Source organism: Salvelinus sp. IW2-2015, linkage group LG15, assembly GCF_002910315.2.
Source record: "Salvelinus sp. IW2-2015 linkage group LG15, ASM291031v2, whole genome shotgun sequence".
In the NCBI taxonomy this organism is placed as follows: domain Eukaryota; kingdom Metazoa; phylum Chordata; class Actinopteri; order Salmoniformes; family Salmonidae; genus Salvelinus; species Salvelinus sp. IW2-2015.
In genome coordinates this window covers 12,524,645-12,543,865 of record NC_036855.1, presented here as the reverse complement: position 1 = coordinate 12,543,865, position 19,221 = coordinate 12,524,645, and the positions used below count along the sequence as shown (strand labels likewise).

The 19,221-nt window shown below is 43.4% G+C and overlaps 1 protein-coding gene across 5 annotated transcripts; it reads left to right on the top strand.

Moving 5' to 3' along the window:
- The first annotated feature begins 8,271 nt into the window (after nucleotides 1-8,271).
- LOC111974126 (protein FAM219A) lies at nucleotides 8,272-19,141 on the top strand. 5 transcript variants are annotated; one of them, XM_024001711.1, is made up of 7 exons: nucleotides 8,272-8,639; nucleotides 9,989-10,094; nucleotides 11,756-11,858; nucleotides 12,092-12,172; nucleotides 15,500-15,575; nucleotides 17,473-17,645; nucleotides 17,835-19,141. In XM_024001711.1, the coding sequence occupies exons 1-6, from the start codon at nucleotides 8,571-8,573 to the stop codon at nucleotides 17,629-17,631; spliced, it is 594 nt and encodes a 197-aa protein (XP_023857479.1). In that variant the 5' UTR covers nucleotides 8,272-8,570; the 3' UTR covers nucleotides 17,632-17,645; nucleotides 17,835-19,141. The 5 variants fall into 5 exon arrangements, with proteins under 5 accessions (XP_023857479.1, XP_023857483.1, XP_023857482.1 ...); XM_024001715.1 differs by having other exon boundaries at nucleotides 9,989-10,043; nucleotides 15,500-15,554; nucleotides 17,473-19,141; XM_024001714.1 differs by having other exon boundaries at nucleotides 9,989-10,043; nucleotides 17,473-19,141.
- Nucleotides 19,142-19,221: the final 80 nt, after the last annotated feature.

Genomic DNA, 19,221 nt, shown 5'->3' with positions numbered 1-19,221 from the left:
CCTTTGGGGATGTATATTACTGACCTACATAAATCATGTCACCACAACTAGCACAAAATAACAACCATAACATTGTCCTCACAGTGCATGATTATCCATCACAATATGGGGAGCAAAGTGCAACTATTACATTGTGGTAAAGACAGGGGCTAGCAGGTCTTGAATCACGTTTTCCCTAGAGTGTGCGTCTCATTAGTGTGCGTCACTGCTGTAGGTGCTTAAAGTTGCTGAATTAGCCTGAATTATCTTTGGAAACCTATGAAAAAACAAATGTGCATGCATGTTCTCACCGCTCATTAATATTTCAGGATCTCTGAGCTCCGCAGGTCATTCAGTGTCTCACCTTCACATGTGCTCCAGCAACTCCTGATTTACAAATGAAGCACTGCTACTGGAGGATACACAGTCAAGACATAGCAATTAGTTAATAAGCCTTGTAGCCTATACACACACATACACAGGTTAACATCTTCCACACAGCATTAAGGCTTCATGACAACTAACCTGTTATGAGATTTGACTCCTCGATTGATCTTTCTCTCTTTTGAGATACCCTAGCAAACCTCCTAATCTATATTACTAGAACACTGCTTGAGAGTGCAGTGGAGTTCCTCCCGTACAGTGGACATCTCATCCATTGCCTCCTTGGTTCCATCGCTCTTCCTCTATCTCTCTACACAACGGTCTTATCTTTGATCCCAACCTGTTCTTTTGACATTCCTGACTCCTTGACCGTTTGCTTGCCAGCTTGCAGTCGATAGAGTCTGACTGGTGTCTCTAACTCCTCTACACTCCATAGCTTTGAGCCCTTACTTCTGTGTGTGAACGGAACAGTCCACAGAGTACCTCAGACAGAATGTCAGAGGCCTTTGGTGACTTGTTGTTCTGCTGCTTGGCAGTATTTCACTCACCCGAGGCTGGGGTGAATTCTCTCTCTTTTTCTCTCTCTCTCTCTCTCTTTCTCTCTCTTTCCTTCTCTCTTTCTCTCTTTCTTCTCTCAGAGGACCTGAGCCATAGGACCATGCATCAAGACTACCTGGCCTGATGACTCCTTGCTGACCACAATCCACCTGGTCATGCTGCTGCTCCCGTTTCAACTGTTCTGCCTGCGGCTATGGAACCCTGTACCTATTCACTGGATATGCTACCTAGTCCAGGACCTACTGTTTTGGACTCTCTCTCTCTCCCCAGCACCTGCTGTCTCTAACTCTGAATGATCGGCTATGAAAAGCCAACTGCCTGAGGTGCTGACCTGTTGCACCCTCTACAACCATTGTGATTATTATTATCTGACCCTGCTGGTCATCTACGAACGTTTGAACATCTTGGCCATGTTCTGTTATAATCTCCACCTGGCACAGCCAGAAGAGGACTGGCCACCCCTCAGAGCCTGGTTCCTCTCTAGGTTTCTTCCTAGGTTCTGTCCTTTCTAGTTTTTCCTAGACACTGTGCTTCTACATCTGCATTGCTTGCTGTTTGGGGTTTTAGGCTGGGTTTCTGTATAATCACTTTGTGACATCGGCTGATGTAAAAAGGGCTTTATAAATAGATTTGATTGATTGATTGATTGGTGGCACCTTCATTGGGGAAGACAAGCTCATAATAATGACTGAAACAGAATACATGGAATGGTATCAAACACATGGTATCAAACACATGGTATCAAACACATGGTATCAAACACATGGTATCAAACACATGGTATCAAACACATGGTATCAAACACATGGTATCAAACACATGGTTTGATACTATTCCATTCACTCCATTCCAGACATTATTATCATCTGTCCTCCCCTCAGCAGCCTCCTGTGGTTTCACTAGATGAGCATGTTTATCAGAGAGGAGTCTCTCCACAGCTGTCCCCTCAACCACCTCTACTACAGTCTGCTCTTTAGCAGCTTGCAGTCTGTCTCTCTCTCTTTCTGTCTCTCTCTGTCAAAATATTTCAGGTGACTTCACCTATGTCTGAAAGAAACCAACTTGAGTAGAGGTGCAACCTAAAAATGTGTAAACATCATTGGACTGGAAAAGGCGCAACACTCGCTCACCATAAAAAATGATTTGTTTAATTAGGCAAGTTTAAAAGATTGACTTTCGGCCTTTAATGGCCTTCTTCAGAATTATCACAAAGGGAATGGTCAAGTTCATATAGAGCTTAGGGCAGACAATTAGGGACAAAACTCTCTTCAGCTGGTGGTGCTAATGAGAGACGGTGGTAGACCATGTAGGTTGGTGCTCAGGGTGTGGGGCAATATGGTCAATGTCTCCACCTAGTGATGAAATACAGAACTGGAATCTGTAAAAAAAACTATTGGAAAACTGGTCAAGCTTTTTTCAACTACAGTTTGTGTAATTGTTGTACAACGATTACTATATAATACATGTTGAATATGTTGGATATTGGAAAATATAGGTAAAGGTTTGAAGGAGATATTCATTGTTTAGGCAAGGGAAGAAATGTAAAATAAAATCCAATGTGGGACAGTTTGCTAAAAATAAAGTTATCCTGCAACAGGGTGATCAAATTAAGATCCTACATCTGGACCACCAAAATAGCGACTTAAGTTAATGTGATATGTCCCACCATGTTTTAAGCACAAAAGGCTGAAATTTCCCTCTTGCAAAGAAGCACTAAAGTCTTATGGAGGACAGTTCACTTTACTGTCACAAATTTGAAATGACGTGTTCCGACCTGACCCCTGAAAATCTGAGAGACCTTCTCTGTTGGGGTTAGAAGAAACTGCCAATTCTCCACCACTCACTCATATCAACATGGTAAGCTTGGATCCATGGTATCCCTCCAGGATTGGGAAAGGAGTGCATAAGCCAGTAGGATTGGTGGTGTTTACTCATTCAGTTCTCCAATTGACCCATCCTGGTGGAGATTAAAGAGCTGGACTCAGCATGGCATTACATAACACGTTGAGAATATATTGCAAAAGCAGAATACTAATAAACAGAGGACCACACAATAATCTGCCTCTCCATCTGCACCGCTGGAGGCGTTGCATAACCTACATCCAGGTAGAGAAGCCACACACACACCACACACCACAGAGATAGAGCTCTTATGTTTAGGTTGTGTCCAGAGAACCACCCAATCTAATTCCCTCATCCACATCCAGCCCCACCCATTCTTAACAAACTCTTGTTGCCATAGCCATTGCATTAACCAGTCAGCAGCTGGGTTTCTCACTTTCGTATTAAAAGAGATATACCACACTACGAAGACCCTTGCGGGGAAACACCCAGTCACAACCTACCAACACCCTCATAAAAAGAAACAACCCAACGCGTGAATACACCATATAACCACGGCGACATCAACTCACGCACACCCCTAATCGAACCACCTCCAACTCTCCTGACAACGCTACCCATTGCACTTGAAAGACACAACCCTTCTCACTGTATTACCTATGTATTGACCCATGTCTGGGGTGCAGGGGACCGCCTATATCCTGCACTTTGGACTCACTCGTGACTGTAATCAAATTGACATTCCCTCAGTCAGGTCTGTCTGTCCGCTAGTCTACACCTGGAAGGCCTATTTCAGATTGGTAGCAAATAGATAGAAAAGCTTTACTGTAGAACAGATATGAATTGCCATGTCATGTAGAATAGGGAATCATGTTAGCTTCTATTCATTGCATTTCTATGTGCAAACATTTTTGAAAATGTTACCTCACTGAATATACACCGGTCTTTCAAACCAGCATGGCAATTCCTCCACATCAACACCAGTGGCACCACTGACAGTCTTACAGAGTGGGCAATCCAGTCCTCGAGGGCCTGGAGGGTGTTACACTTTTTTCTCCATCCCTAGCAACACAGCTGATTAATACTAATGTCATTCTAACTGCGACAGATCCACGATTAGATGATTGATTGAGTCAGGTGTGTTTTATCTGGAGCTTGGGCCAAAACTGTGACACCAATCAGGCCCTCGAGGACTGGAATTGTGCATCCCTGGAAGCAGGACGTGCTGTCATCCTCATTAGATCCAATACACCACCAGTTCCACCAAGTAGGATCCCAAAAATAATGAATTGACTGCATGTGTGAAACTATGATGTGGAGCATGATCATTAACTATGTGCTCACTACTTTGCATTCTCCACTTACCACAGTCAGATGCAGCCAGTGAACAGACTCAAGACATGAATGGTATATTGATTGCAACCATTTGGTCTTTCCATACTGGTATTTTGTTTTTTTGGCAAACCATTTTTGGAAATGACTCCGCTAAATATAAGCCTCCCATGCCATTTCAATCCTGTCTGCTCCTCTTCTTTTCTGTCTGTCTCCAGTCAGAATGTTTCATCGAATCTACTCTTCTCCTGTACTCTCCTGTGATACCATGTGGTCTCATTTTTCCCCTTCTTCATCTGGTAATAGTTTTACAGAACAGTTCTGGCAGAGAGGCTTGACAGGGAAATTGGCCGAAAAAACAGTTTTTAGAGCTTGTCTGGATCTTCCGTGCGTGTATGCCACATCCAAGAAACCCCACCCATTCTCATTGGTATAAATGTAACTCCTATTACCAGAGATCTCAATCAAGTTGCAACAGTGCCACGACCTTTATTCAAAAAAACCTGATTCTTGGATTACGATTGGACTGAAGTTGGCAGGAGAGAGAGAGAGAAGTTTGAAATTGGAAGTTTGGCCTCACTCAGTAGTTGCATGGAGGAAATTGTGTGGCCTCATTGGAACTTGCATTGTAGAGGATGCATGAAGAATGAATGAGTGGTTCTCTATATTGAAGTGTTGATTGGAATATGCATTCACTGACACAGAAACCATCACCACACTCACGCAGACACACACATTACGAGGCCCAGGTTGATCTCAACAGCATCCACAAACCTGCATCTAAACACACACTCAGCAGGGTTTCCACTACACAAACAAATAAGAATTTGGGCTTAGATTACATATTTATAAATATCTTGTAGATTACATTGGGACATGTTTTAAGTATTGTGGACTCTTAAGAAGACTGCTTTTCAGTGTTTTGAATCAAGTTCAATGACATCTATTGCTCTTAAGACACCTCATTGTAGATACTCAGCTGCGTTAGTGAATATGGTCATCCACCCCCCAGTTTAAAACCTGTAGTGTGCTAGCTCTGGCCTGGAGAACAGGTCCCCTTAGAGAAGGAGGCATTGATTCAACCTTGAGTACATTGTCCCTGCACCGGAAGAGTCCGACCGGGGGAAAGACTGGCCCATTATCTCAGCGTGTTTACTATATGTAAGTAGTGTGAGAACGGTTGTTCACATAGCGTTGCTCTACATGTTTAAAATGTGCGGTTGTACATGTTCAGCATTAAATCTCACATTTTCCTCTTGCTCAGGGGCCACTTGTTGGGGCTAACCACAAGGGACAGCAGGTATTGAAGCCCCCACGGAGCGGACCGGGCGAACTAGGATGTGCAGAAACCTCTGGAGTCGGGCTATGAGCCGGAACTTTGGAAGGATGATTGTATTCACAGAACTTGAAATTAGTGTGAACCAGTAGACGTTGACCATGGAACAGAGCTGAGCACTGGTCTTCGTAGCAGTGGACCATTCGATGGCCATTGTGTGGTAACCGTCTGTAGTGGCGCGTCCTCACCCTTATCCTCTTCGTCATCCTCTACAAGGCCCTGCAAGGTGCCCTTTGCCAAGAGAGGTCAGCAGTACGACAGTAGCCCGGGAGCAGCAGAGGGCAAGCAGAAATGCTTACTGACACAGCCTGATTACTGGACGTTACAGAGGGAAAAACACTTCTTGCGCACAACACAGACTGCCACTGACTGTTAAACTAACACAATGAGTTGAAAACTAAAAAAACGAAAAATGTTTCGGGGCCTTAATCTTGTCAAGTCAGTCTCTCCATTCGATCTCTCTATCCCCCCCCTCCCCACAGCCTCTTTCTTTCTGCCTCTCTTTGTCTCTCCCTTGCCACATTACGTAAACAAAACACCAGCATAATCCTTCTTATCTCCTTGGCCTGGCGGTGGGGGGGGGCGAGCTCTGAGACTGTCCATCTGTTAGTCTGTTTACACTCAGCAGTCTGGCCTCCCCCTGCTTTCATCTGCACTAAACCACAATCTGGAATGAGGGAAAAAGGGTTAAATGAGAAAGAAATGAGGACGAGAGAGAGGGGAGGAGAGAGAGAGAGGAATAGAGAACAGCCCTCATCTCATCAGATAGACAACTTGATGTTTGACTAACTGGAGGAAATAATGATGCCAGGGATTAGTGAAATAGACCACAAGAGAGGACAGAGCCAGAGAGGGTGATAGAGAGATAGATGCGGAACAAAGACGGACGTGAAAGTGAAGAGGGAAAGGATGTTTTATGAGGTGTTGTTTTACTGAAAGAACGCTCAAGCCCTCTGTGACTTCGAAGTCTCCAGCACCCACAGATCAACTCTCAAGGTTTATGAAAAACAACGACTGAGGAAATTAAAGGGACACTTTCATATGTTCTGTCTGCCACTGAATGGGCTCCTATAAAACACAAAAGTATTGCTATTTATAGACAAGCTTCCAAAGGAGTGACACTCAAAGAGATAATGAGACTCAATGTGACTATTTTCAAAAGTCTCCTGTAGCTGAAGCGTGGTGTGACGACAGAAAATCAAAATGACTTCCTGAAACAGATGGATCTACCATGTACTGTTGCATGTCATTCAGCAGTTCCATACATGTAATTATGACTGTGATGCTGTTCTGTCGAATCATGGACATAATGTTTTCATTTTCATTGTATTTTTTATTAACTCAATAAATGTTTATACTTTGTTGTACCTTTGGGGATGTATATTACTGACCTACCATAAAATCATGTCACCACAACTAGCACAAAATAACACCAAACATTGTCCTCACAAGTGCATGATATATCCATCACAAATATGGGGAGCAAAGTGGCAACTATTACATTGTGAGTAAAGACAGGGGCTAGCAGTCATGAATCACGTTTTCCCTAGAGTGTGCGTCTCATTAGGTGCGTCACTGCTGTAGTGCTTAAAGTTGCTTAATTAGCCTGAATTAATCTTTGGAAACCTATGAAAAAACAAATGTGCATGCATGCTGTTCTCACCGCTCATTAATTATTTCAGGATCTCTGAGCTCCGCAGGTCATTTCAGTGTCTCACCTTCACATGTGCCCAGCAATCCTGATTTACAAAATGAAGCACTGCTACTGGAGGATACAACAGTCAAGACATAGCAATTAGTTATAAGCCTTGTAGCCTATGTACACACACGATAAACATGGTTAACATGCTTCCACACAGCATAAGGCTTCATGAGCAATAACCCGTTATGAGATTTGACTCCTCGATTGAATATTCTCTCTTTACACACACACACACACACACACACACACACACACACACACAATGCTCTGGGTCAATATAAAGGGACCATAAGCCTACCACAGCCTCTGTTGTCTTTAGTTTGTCTCATTGCCCCCAGTTGACTCTTATCACAAAGCCTATGTTTGGAGCGCCATCTGCTGGTTCATACTGGCCAAGACAACTGGCTCTTGAAATTATAATTTAAAAAAATACTATCGTCTTCATTAGTATTGATTAGTTTGCAGTTAGTACATGATATTGCTGCTCTCTGCTGTAATGGCAACGACATGTTGTTTTAATTGGGGAGAAAAGGCAGCCTATAATAGATGTGATCCGACAAAGAATTAGGCCTAAATATGTTTATAAAAAACACTTCGTATTTATAAAAAAAATTATAAAAATGTCATATTACAGAAGAGGTCTGGCACCCCTCTGAGCCTGGTTCATCTTTAGTTTTTTCCTACGTAGTTCATCCTGGCCACTGTGCTTCTGCTTATGCATTGCTTTCTCTTTGGGGTTTAGGCCAAATATCTGTTATTTACTTTGTGACAACTGCTGATATAAAAAGGGATTTATAAAATATGTTTTGTCATTTTATTTTTCCAAGTGCACGTATATGGCCAATATACCACGGCTAAGGGCTGTTCTCACACGACACAACTCGGAGTGCCTGGATACAGCCCTTAGCCATGGTATATTAGCCATATACCACAAACAACCGAGGTGCCTTATTGATATTATAAACTGGTTACACACTTAATTAGAGCAGTAAAAAAACATGAGAGACGGTTTTGTCTTGACGGTGGAATACGGTCTGATATGCCCCGGCTGTCAGCCAATCAGCATTCAGGGCTCGAACCACTCAGTTTATAAATAGTTGTATCTTTATTGGAGTTATGCCATAAAGAATCACTGGTCCACATTGTCAGGCCATTGTGGAACAGGTTTACGCTCATTCTCGGGCGGCAGTAAGGCTGGCGAGACCATTATGGGCGAGACCGATTAACGGATCCGTACCCGGAAGTGGGTGGTTGAGTCACCGACTGGTCACTACAGATACTGCCTGCTGGGATGAGGCAAAGAACCGGAGAATCGCAGAGATTGATAGAAATCTGAGAAACCGAAAATCTCAGCCACAATTGATCACACTAAAACACACGGCGCTGCCGTATTATTAATTACCTTGGCATAAACGGTAGAAATAACACCTCGCCAAAATGATGGAAGAGATACCGGTAGATAGATTTCAGGTGCCTAGCGCTGTTCAGGCGGAGATGCAGCCGCTTGTAAGTGGGATGTTTTTTATAGGCTACAACTTGTGATGATAAATTAATGCATTGGCTAATACAGTCTGTTCCTATACTGTTAGACTAGGCTACTACATTTTTGACGCTATCAGTTTTGCCTGTAATGTATTGTTGAATTTCGATATTGGCCTGGTGTTAATTTGTTGCATTTTGTTTTAGCTGTCTGATAAATGTAGAAAATGTCGCATTATTGGTAGGCAACCATAAGGTCAAGAGAGTATGCCTGGCTTTATGGCGATGAGAAGCGAATTTAAGGCGACCTTGATCAATATCAATATATTTCAAGTGATCGAGCTGCGTAGTGAGCATCGGTGATGCTTGGCGAAAACAACCATCCCAGCCTCGCAGAGCCATCCGCTCTTGGGACAAACAAATGAGACAAAGCCTGTCATTGCAAAAATCGTAGGTAGTGGATTGGCATGTATGTAACAGATCGTGTTATTATTTAATTGTTTGCTATTTTTGAACATTACAAAGCAATTGTAATTCGCTCCTATCGGAGCGAGTAAGGCCTAGCCCCCCTTCGATTACTTCATCATGCGGTGACTGCGTGGAGCGGTACCCTCCACGGCAGCATATGGCGTTTCACTCTGAATCAAACCCGCTCGTTACATCACATGCTGTAGGCATATAGTTAGTGTTGTGTCTCAGTAGACCATGTTAGTTTGCTGTATCGAGTTCGTTTTTCAAGTCCAGGGGTGGGAAATAATTTTGGCTCAAGGGCCGCATCTAGATTTTAAAAATCAGTGAGGGCCACAATTTTTTCCTGAGCAATTTGTTAATCAGAAGCAATTTGCGGGCCTGAAAAGGGGAAGTTATTTTAAAACGTATAGGTCCATTATAATTTCTACATACTGTCTAGTTTTAGACATTCAAGAGTGTTCTTCCTTTTTTACTCAAACTACCCTCGGGCCAGATTGAATGGCCTGATGGGCCGGATTTGGTCCATGGGCCGTATGTTGCCCACCCCTGCTATGGTGGAACCTATCTGGAATAACATAATTCAGCGAAAGTGTTTGTCTGTATCTGCAGTGGCGTAGCTTTTGGGAGTTATGAGTGTAATGTGTGTCATGGCAGTCAATGAATGAACTGTGTACAGTTAAGATGTGACTACCTGACAACCTTTGATGTATGTGTAAAGTGCATATGTGTGTGTGAGCTGGACAGGGAATCTCACAAATATATTTTTCTAATACAGTAGCAGTAGGCCTATTGTATTTACTGGCCTATACATAATGACAATGTCATATAAACATCCCAGAACGTGAGTCGTGTGACACCAATCTCTCACTACTGTGATGCAATTTAGAACCTCTCTCTCTCTCCAGGACCCAGCATCGTCCACGGCTTCTTCTTCGGAGGCAGACTCAGACACGAGGGAGGGTGAGCCAGTCACTATTAACTACAAGCCCTCTCCTCTGCAGATGAAGATAGGTGAGTGTAAGAGGTCTCAGCAGAACCTAGTACCTCTGTTTATTTCAGCACCTTGGACAGGGGTCACATGTCCGGAGAGCAATACAAAGATGTTGTGGGAAGAAATACAAGGTACTGTAGAAGGGAGCAATACAAGGTACTGTAGAAGGGAGAAGTACAAGGTACTGTAGAAGGGAGAAGTACAAGGTACTGTAGAAGGGAGAAGTACAAGCCAGCAGCATACCACCCTGCATACCACTGCTGGCTTGCTTCTGAAGCTAAGCAGGGTGGGTCCTGGTCAGTCCCAGGATGGGAGACCAGAATCTGCTGGAAGTGGTGTTGGAGGGCTAGTAGGAGTCACTCTTTCCTCTGGTCTAAAAAAATATCCCAATTCCCCAGGGCAGTGATTGGGGACACTGCCCTGTGTAGGGTGCTGTCTTTCAGATGGGACGTTAAACGAGTGTCCTGACTCTCTGAGGTCATTAAAGATCCCATGGCACTTATTGTAAGAGTAGGGGTGTTAACCCTGGTGTTCTGGCTAAATTCCCAATCTGGACCTCAAACCATCACAGTCACCTAATAATCCCCAGTTTACGATTGGCTCATTCCTCTCCCCTGTAACTATTCCCCAGGTTGTTGCTGTAAATGAGAATGTGTTCTCAGTCAACTTACCTGGTAAAATAACAGATAAATAAAAAACAAGGTACTGTAGAAGGGAGCAATACAAGGTACTGTAGAAGGGAGCAATACAAAGGTACTGTAGAAGGGAGCAATACAAAGGTACTGTAGAAGGGAGCAATACAAAGGTACTGTAGAAGGGAGCAATACAAAGGCTAGGTTTAGTGTCAAGGCTTAAAAGGCATACATATAAACACATTGACACACCTCATTGGGATGTCCAGAAAATGAAATGGTAAAATAATTACTCAATTTAACAATTTTGTAAAAAGACATGCCTTTGATGAGCAATCCCTCCTCATGTTACCCTGTTAACAAATGTTCCCATAACATCTGGGATGAGGGAGGGAGTCACTGTTACTGTTGATGGCCCTAGTCCCGCACACCAGATATTTCCTTCCCAAGCCCAGAAGGTCTGTTATATCAAAACCTCAAACTAGCACACTGCAGTCATTAGCCTGACTTGTGTACCCCCTATTCCCACCCATATGCTTGTGTGAGGCAACATGAAGATTTTAGAAAATCTATTTGAGTTTGTTCTCTTTTTTATGGGGAAAGCTTTCCCCACAAGTGCGACACATCACCCACAGATTAGGATACTATCATTATTTTTGTCTATGTGAAGCTTCGCCCTTTAGTTAGAAGGTAGCTAGCTACCATTTCTATTTTTCTATTTGGAACCACGCCTTGTAGGTCTAGTAATGTGATTTGCTAAGATCGAATAATGACAAAATACCTTACTCTGTAAATTCACTCAGAAAGTTGACTCAGTAAGTTCATTAGGGCCAGAATTGAGTCGTTCTTGCACCAGGTGTTAATGTGCTGTGTGTGTCATAGTCTGGTGATGGCCCTGGTCTGTCATCTTTGACACATCTCTGACTCTAAAACAGATTACCAGTTGAATGGTGTCAGGAGACTGGTTATCTGAGAGGTGCCATGGCAGGATTGTGTCTGTGGCCCTCTATATTTGTCAATCCTCTGATGTCACATCTTGTGATGTGCAGAGAAACAGCGAGAGCTGGCCAGGAAGGGATCACTGAAGAATGGCAATGCAGGAAGTCCAGTGAACCAGCAGCCCAAGAAGAACAATGTCATGGCCAGAACACGGTGAGAGCTGACCTCAGTCCTGACTAGGGCCTTCTCCCTTTTAGTTCTTCATTCATTGTTTTCTTTCTCCCTATGTCCCTCTTCACTGGTATCTTCAACCCCTCCCATTTCTTTCACTCTCACTCACTCTCTTCCTCCTGGTCTGTTCTACCTCTTCCTTCTTGTGTACTCACTATCCTGCCCACCTCTACCTTTTCCCTCTTTTTCACTCACTCCCTCTCTCCTCTCCATAGGCTGGTGGTGCCCAATAAGGGCTACTCCTCCTTAGACCAGAGCCCTGATGAGAAGCCCCTGGTGGCCCTAGATACAGACAGGTAGGTGATATCGTACACACATAATGTCACTTGTCCACCATCACCCTTTACTATCAGACCTGCCAACATGGATACAGTATTTAGGTTATCAAATCAAATTGCATTTGTCACATGCACCAAATACAACAGGTGTAGACCTTACCGTGAAATGCTTACTTACAAGCCCTTAACCTTGTAAGCGAGTAGCAGCAGTGTAAAAAAAAAAGGGGGGGGTCAATGTAAATAGTCCGGGTAGCCATTTGATTAGTTTAGTTGTTCAGCCTTCCTCTGACACGCCTAGTAAATAGCTCCTGGATGTCAGGAAGCTTGGCCCCAGTGAAGTACAGGGCCATACGCACTACCCTCTGTAGCGTCTTACGTTCAGATGCCGAGCAGTTGCCATACCAGGCGGTGATGCAACCGGTAAGGATGCTCTCGATGGTGCAGCTGTAGAACTTTTTGAGGATCTGGGGACCCATGCCAAATCTTTTCAGTCTCCTGAGGGGGAACGGGTGTTGTCGTGCCCTCTTCACAACTGTCTTGGTGTGTTTGGATAGTTTGTTGGTGATGTGGACACCAAGGAACTTGAAGCTCTCGACACGCTCCACTACAGCCCCGTCGATGTTAATGGGGGCTTGTTCGGCCCTCCTTTCCTTGTAGTCCTCAATCATCTCCTTTGTCTTGCTCACGTTGTGAGAGAGGTTTTTGTCCTTGCACCACTGCCAGGTCTCTGACCTCCCTATAGGCTGTCTCATCGTTGTCGGTGATCAGGCCTACCACTGTTGTTTCGCAAACTTAATGATGGTGTTGGGAGTCGTGCTTGGCCATGTACTGGACATTTACTCCTGAGGTGCTGACCTGCACCCTCGACAACCACTGTGATTATTATTATTTGACCCTGCTGGTCATCTATGAACATTTGAACATCTTGGCCATGTTCTGTTGTAATCTCCACCCGGCACAGCCAGAAGAGGACGGGCCACCCCTCATAGCCTGGTTCCTCTCTAGGTTTCTTCCTAGGTTCTGTCCTTTCTAGGGAGTTTTTCCTAGCCACCGTGCTTCAACACCTGCATTGCTTGCTGTTTGGGGTTTTAGGCTGGGTTTCTGTACAGCACTTTGAGATATCAGCTGATGTAAGAAGGGCTTTATAAATACATTTGATTGATTGATGTAGTCGTGGGTGAACAGGGAGTACAGGAGGGAACTAAGCATGCACCCCTGAGGGGCCCCAGTGTTGAGGATCAGAGTGGAATATGTTTGGTGCCTACTCTTACCACCTGGGCGTGGCCCATCAGGAAGTCCAGGGTCCAGTTGCAGAGGGAGGTGTTTAGTCCCAGGGTCCTTAGTTTAGTAATGAGGTGTGTGGGCACTATGGTCTTGAACGCTGAGCTATAGTCAATAAACAGCATTCTCACATAGGTGTTCCTTTTGTTCACGTGGGAAAGGGCAGTGTGGAGTGCGATTGAACAGCCTTTCAAAGTACTTCATGGCTACGGAAGTGAGTGCTACGGGGCGGTAATCATTTAGGCAGGTTACCTTCACTTTATTGGGCACAGGGACTATGGTGGTCTGCTTGACACATGTAGGTATTACAGACTCGGCCAGGGGGAGGTTGAAAATGTCAGTGAATACACTTGCCAGTTGGTCCGCGCATGCTTTGAGTACACGTCCTAGTAATCCGTCTGGCCCTGCGCCTTTGTAAATGTTGACCTGTTTAAAGGTATTGCTTACATTGGCAACAGAGAGGCTTTAGCATGGTGTGGATGTTGCCTGTAATCCATGGTTTCTGGTTGGGAAATGTACACTACTGTTCAAAAGTTTAGGGTCACTTAGAAATGTCCTTGTTTTTGAAAGAAAAGCACATTTTTTGTCCATTTAAAATAACATCAAATTGATCAGAAATACAGTGTAGACATTAGCTAACACAACATGCCAATGGAACACAGGAGTGATGGTTGCTGATAATGGGCCTCTGTATGCCTATGTAGATATTACATTACAAATCAGCCGTTTCCAGCTATAATAGTCATTTACAACATTAACAATGTCTACACTGTATTTCTGATCAATTAGATGTTATTTTAATGGACAAAAAATGTAGTGTATGTACGGTCACTGTGGGGACGATGTCGTCGATGCACTTGTTGATGAAGCTGGTGACTGAGGTAGTATACTCCTCAATGCCATTGGATGAATCCCGGGAACATATTCCAGTCTGTGCTAGCAAAACATTCCTGTGTCCGCGTCATCTGACCACTTCCGTATTGAGCGAGTCACTGGTACTTCCTGCTTTAGTTTTTTCTTGTAAGCAGGAATCAGGAGGATAAAATGATGGTCAGATTTGCCAGATGGAGGGCAGGGAAGAGCTTTGTATGCGTCTCTGTGTGTGGAGTAAAGGTGGTCTAGAGTATTTATTTTTTTCTCTGGTTGCACGTGACATTTGCCTGCATTAAAGTCCCCGGCCACTCGGAGCGCCGCTTCTGAATGAGCATTTTCTTGTTTGCTTATGGCCTTATAAAGCTTGTTGAATGCGGTCTTAGTGCCAGCATCGGTTTGTGGTGGTAAATAGACGGCTGTGAATGATATAGATGAGAACTCTCTTGGTAGATAGGGTGGTCCACAGCTTATCATTAGGTATTCTACCTCAGGCGAGCAATATCTCGAGACTTCTTTAATATTAGACATTGCGCACCAGCAGTTATTGACAAATAGACACACACCCCCGCCCCTCGTCTTAGCAGACGTAGCTGCTCTGTCCTGCCGAAACACGGAGAAGCCAGCCAGCTCTATATTATCTGTGTCGTCATTGAGCCAAGTCTCTGTGAAACATAAGATATTACAGTTTTTAATGTCACGTTGGTAAGATAGTCTTGATCGTCCAGTTTGTTTTCCAATGATTGCACATTGGCCAATAATACTGAGGGTAGTGGTGGTTTACTCACTCGCCGACAAATTCTCACAAGTTACCCAGACTTCCGCCCCCTGTATTTCCGTCTTTTCTTCACGCGAATGACTGGATAAGGGCCTGGTCTCCGGGAAGCAGTATATCCTTTGCGTTGGACTCATTAAAGAAAAAAATCTTGGTCCAGTTCGAGGTGAGTAATCTCTGTTCTGATATCCAGAAGCTGTTTTCGGTCATAAGAGACGGTAGCAGCAACATTATGTACAAAATGAGTTACAAACAATGCAAAATAAAAAAACAAAATAGTACAGTTGGTTAGGAGCCCGTAAAACTGCAGCCTTCCCATTTGGCGCCATTGTGACAGGCATGAGGTGAATGTACATATAAGATCAACAGTGATAATATGAATCTATGTAAATGACCATCCACTTCCCTTTATGTTGCAGTGACGATGACTTCGACATGTCCAGATACTCCTCATCGGGATACTCCTCAGCCGAGGTGAGATGTGTGAGGGACCAGGTACCTATGCACTCTGGGTAACACTACTTAAGCCCGGAACAGATACAACAGCCGACATAAGGAGAAACGAGACGGGACAAAACGAACCAGTTTTAGAATTTTGTGTTGTAGAACAGCTCACTAAAGAAGGGGCATTCAGATCAAATGACGATACGTGTGGTTGCGACCGTTTCCACTGTGATGGTGCCTCTTTACAATTTATTTCGTTTTTATTTATTTAGCCATTATTTAACAAGGAATGTCAATTAAGAACAAATTCTTATTTACAATGACAGCCTACCCCAGCCAAACCATAACCCGGACGACGCTGGGCCAATTGTGCGTCGCCCTATGGGACTCCCAATCACGGCCGGTTGTGATACAGCCTGGAACACAATGACTGATGTACTTTGAAACAAAGCTGCCTCTGGTTGTAACAAGTTGTTGTAGCAAATTAGTATCATGAAATGCATGCATCAGAAACAGGGTGGACTTTCGTGACATTTCAGAGAAATATCAGCAAGTTAGGCTAGCTAACTGCAGCAAAATAGCTATCTGTCTGGTAGGCTAGCTAGCTAACGGCTTGGCTAAATACAGAACATCTGCACACTGTTAAACGGACACGTCTCTTCTTTAGCTAATATTTTCGATGTTGATTCTTAGAAACTCCAGCAGCTGACATGAGACGTTCTAAAACTAGATCAAGCAAACCTCGGTTCTAAAACTGCATAAAAACCGTCTCGTCTCAGCTGTTGTATCTGTACTGGACTTTACAGTCATGCCTGGCCATTGCTACTCATCCCCACCACACTTACAATCTTCATGTTCTCTCCCTTCACAAACCTCATTACAGTAAATGTGGATTACTGTTGGATAAAATCTCAGGCTACCTTTATTCATTTAAGGTCACCACAACTGACCCATTCTTAAAACCACTTACACTACACACTACATATATTTTAGCCTTATGTCTTTGTCATTAAACCATTTAGCTACTGTAACAAGACTGTCTTCAAAAGCCTGATATGATCGCTGAAGTAAGTAAACTTCAATAACTTATGATAAAACAGTGATTATGGCTTTCACAGTGTAACAATATGACTAGCCTTCAGTTACATGGGTACTCCTTGAAGACTACTTATCTGAGAATACTCATCTGGCAGGAGACACACTAGTCTAGGCCTCTGATTCCTCCTGGTCATTATTGTGTAATACAAGTGAAAATAAAAACAAGGTCAGTTGATAAATAAGGGGTGTAGGCAATGGTCAGGCATGTTACTAAGGGGTGTAGGGGATCGTCAGTCATGTTACTACGGGCTTTCACCGTGTGAAAAGCCTTTAGTTACATGGGTACTCCTTGAAGACTACTTAATAGTCTTCTTAAGTCTATGGTAGAGTTTCTGCAGCCCCAGTAATGTGACATTCCCCTACACCCTCTAGTAACATGACTGCCCATCCCCTACAACACCTTAGTAACATGACTGACCATCCCCTACAACACCTTAGTAACATGACTGACCATCCCCTACGACCCCTTAGAACATAACTGACTATCCCCTACGACCCCTAGTAACATGACTGACCATCCCCTGCACCCCTTAGTAACATGACTGACCATCCCCTACACCCCTTAGTAACATGACTGACCATCCCCTATGACCCCTAGTAACATGACTGACCATCCCCTACACCCCCTAGTAACATGACTGACCATCCCCTANCCCCCTAGTAACATGACTGACCATCCCCTACAACACCTTAGTAACATGACTGACCATCCCCTACACCCCTTAGTAACATGACTGACCATCCCCTACACCCCTTAGTAACATGACTGACCATCCCCTACACCCCTTAGTAACATGACTGACCATACCTTATACCCCCTAGTCACATGTCCATATGTCCACCCTTGCAGCAAATCAACCAGGACCTGAATATCCAGCTGTTGAAGGATGGTTACCGGCTGGACGAGATCCCTGACGACGAAGACCTGGACCTGATCCTGCCCAAATCTGTCAACCCCACCTGCATGTGCTGCCAAGCCACCTCCTCCACCGCCTGTCAAATCCAGTAGCCCACACATCTGCTGTGAGTTTACTCTGCCATTAGAGTGGCAACAGAGAGCATTTATAGAATATGATAATTATATGGAAACAAATAATCAACTTATCAGGCAGAAAGTTAAATGTAAAAAGAAAAAATAGAAAAAGAGGGAAATTAAGACAAACACAAAAATGTTCAAATACGACTAACAGTGATTACTTCCTCCTATGGTAGGACATGCACTTCTGTTTGAGATCTGGGAGGAGACACACTAGTCTAGGCCTCTCTGATGCCTCTTCCTGGTCAATATTGTGTAATACAAGCGAAAATAAAAACAAGGTAATTTGATTTAAAATATAATTTCCATGTCCCTAAATAGGAAATATTATCTTAACTGCTGGTGATAACGCTGCTCTGCTTACTTGACTTCGTCATATTTATTGCGTTTTATTTAGTTCATTTTTGTAGTTATATACTTTTTATTTGAAGGATCTGTATGATTGTATGTAATGGGGTGTGTTGTAAAGATTTAATATCTGATACTGTAATTTGGTACTGAAAGCAGGGTTGTGTAGCACCGGCCTGGTCCATGGACTCATTCAGTCTACCTTGACACTCTTGCCCTGTTTCTTATTGTACTGGTTGGAGGTATTTATGGTTTTTAGGAATGAATGCATTGCAAAGGGATGACGTTCATGATGAGCACCTACTGTAAAGGGATTTGGAATTGTATCTGAATTGGCTGTTTGTTCCCACATCTTACTACTGCACACTCTGCTACTTTGTCCATTCTTCATTGATTTATCACTTTTGAATGTGTTATTCTTGCACATTTGAGTTTGGGTTCTAAGGTAATATGTGTACGGTGATTAAGGTGATTGCTAATCTGCGATGACCCTTATTCAAGAGGATGATACAGCACTTTGTATCACTGGACTCATTCTACAACACAATACTTTTCCAGTTTGCTTACACAACTCATCCCAGTAGAGGCCAAAGGGAACAAGTGGTTTTGTTAAATAAAAGTATAAGCCAACTTTAGATAGCTTTTTAGATACAGCCTGTTGACATCCTACCATGCCCCTCCCACAATGTGTCTAACTAACCACTCCTGCCGTCTTGATTGGCACAATCATTCGAAATAGTGTCAATAGAGCAGACACACACAGCAGGGGGTGGGGTGCAGTTTATTTTCCTCTCGTGATTGGTTGGAAAGTGATCTAAGGATCATAAGTATCATTAACTTTGAGTACTAATCCCTCACGGAGTCATTCACTCAAACACCTCTGAGTTGATTTGCGATTAGAGTATGCCTTAAAGTAAAGAATATTCAAACAAAATGTGTGTATTTATTGCCAGTCTCATGACCTAATGTATTTTAAAGGGATTTGCAGTATGAATGTATGCATTTAATTTTTTCATTTAGACAGGTGATTATTTATTTTACTATTGTGTTCTCATGTAGACACTTACATTCTAGTATTTAACAATGTTACTGTCCTGTGTAGTGTATAATATCAATAAACACAAAGCCAACTGAACCTGCTTGGGGAGTCTACTGCATAATGGGGCATTTTTCTAAATGCATTTTGGTAGCCAGGTGTATTGATAATGTAGCAAA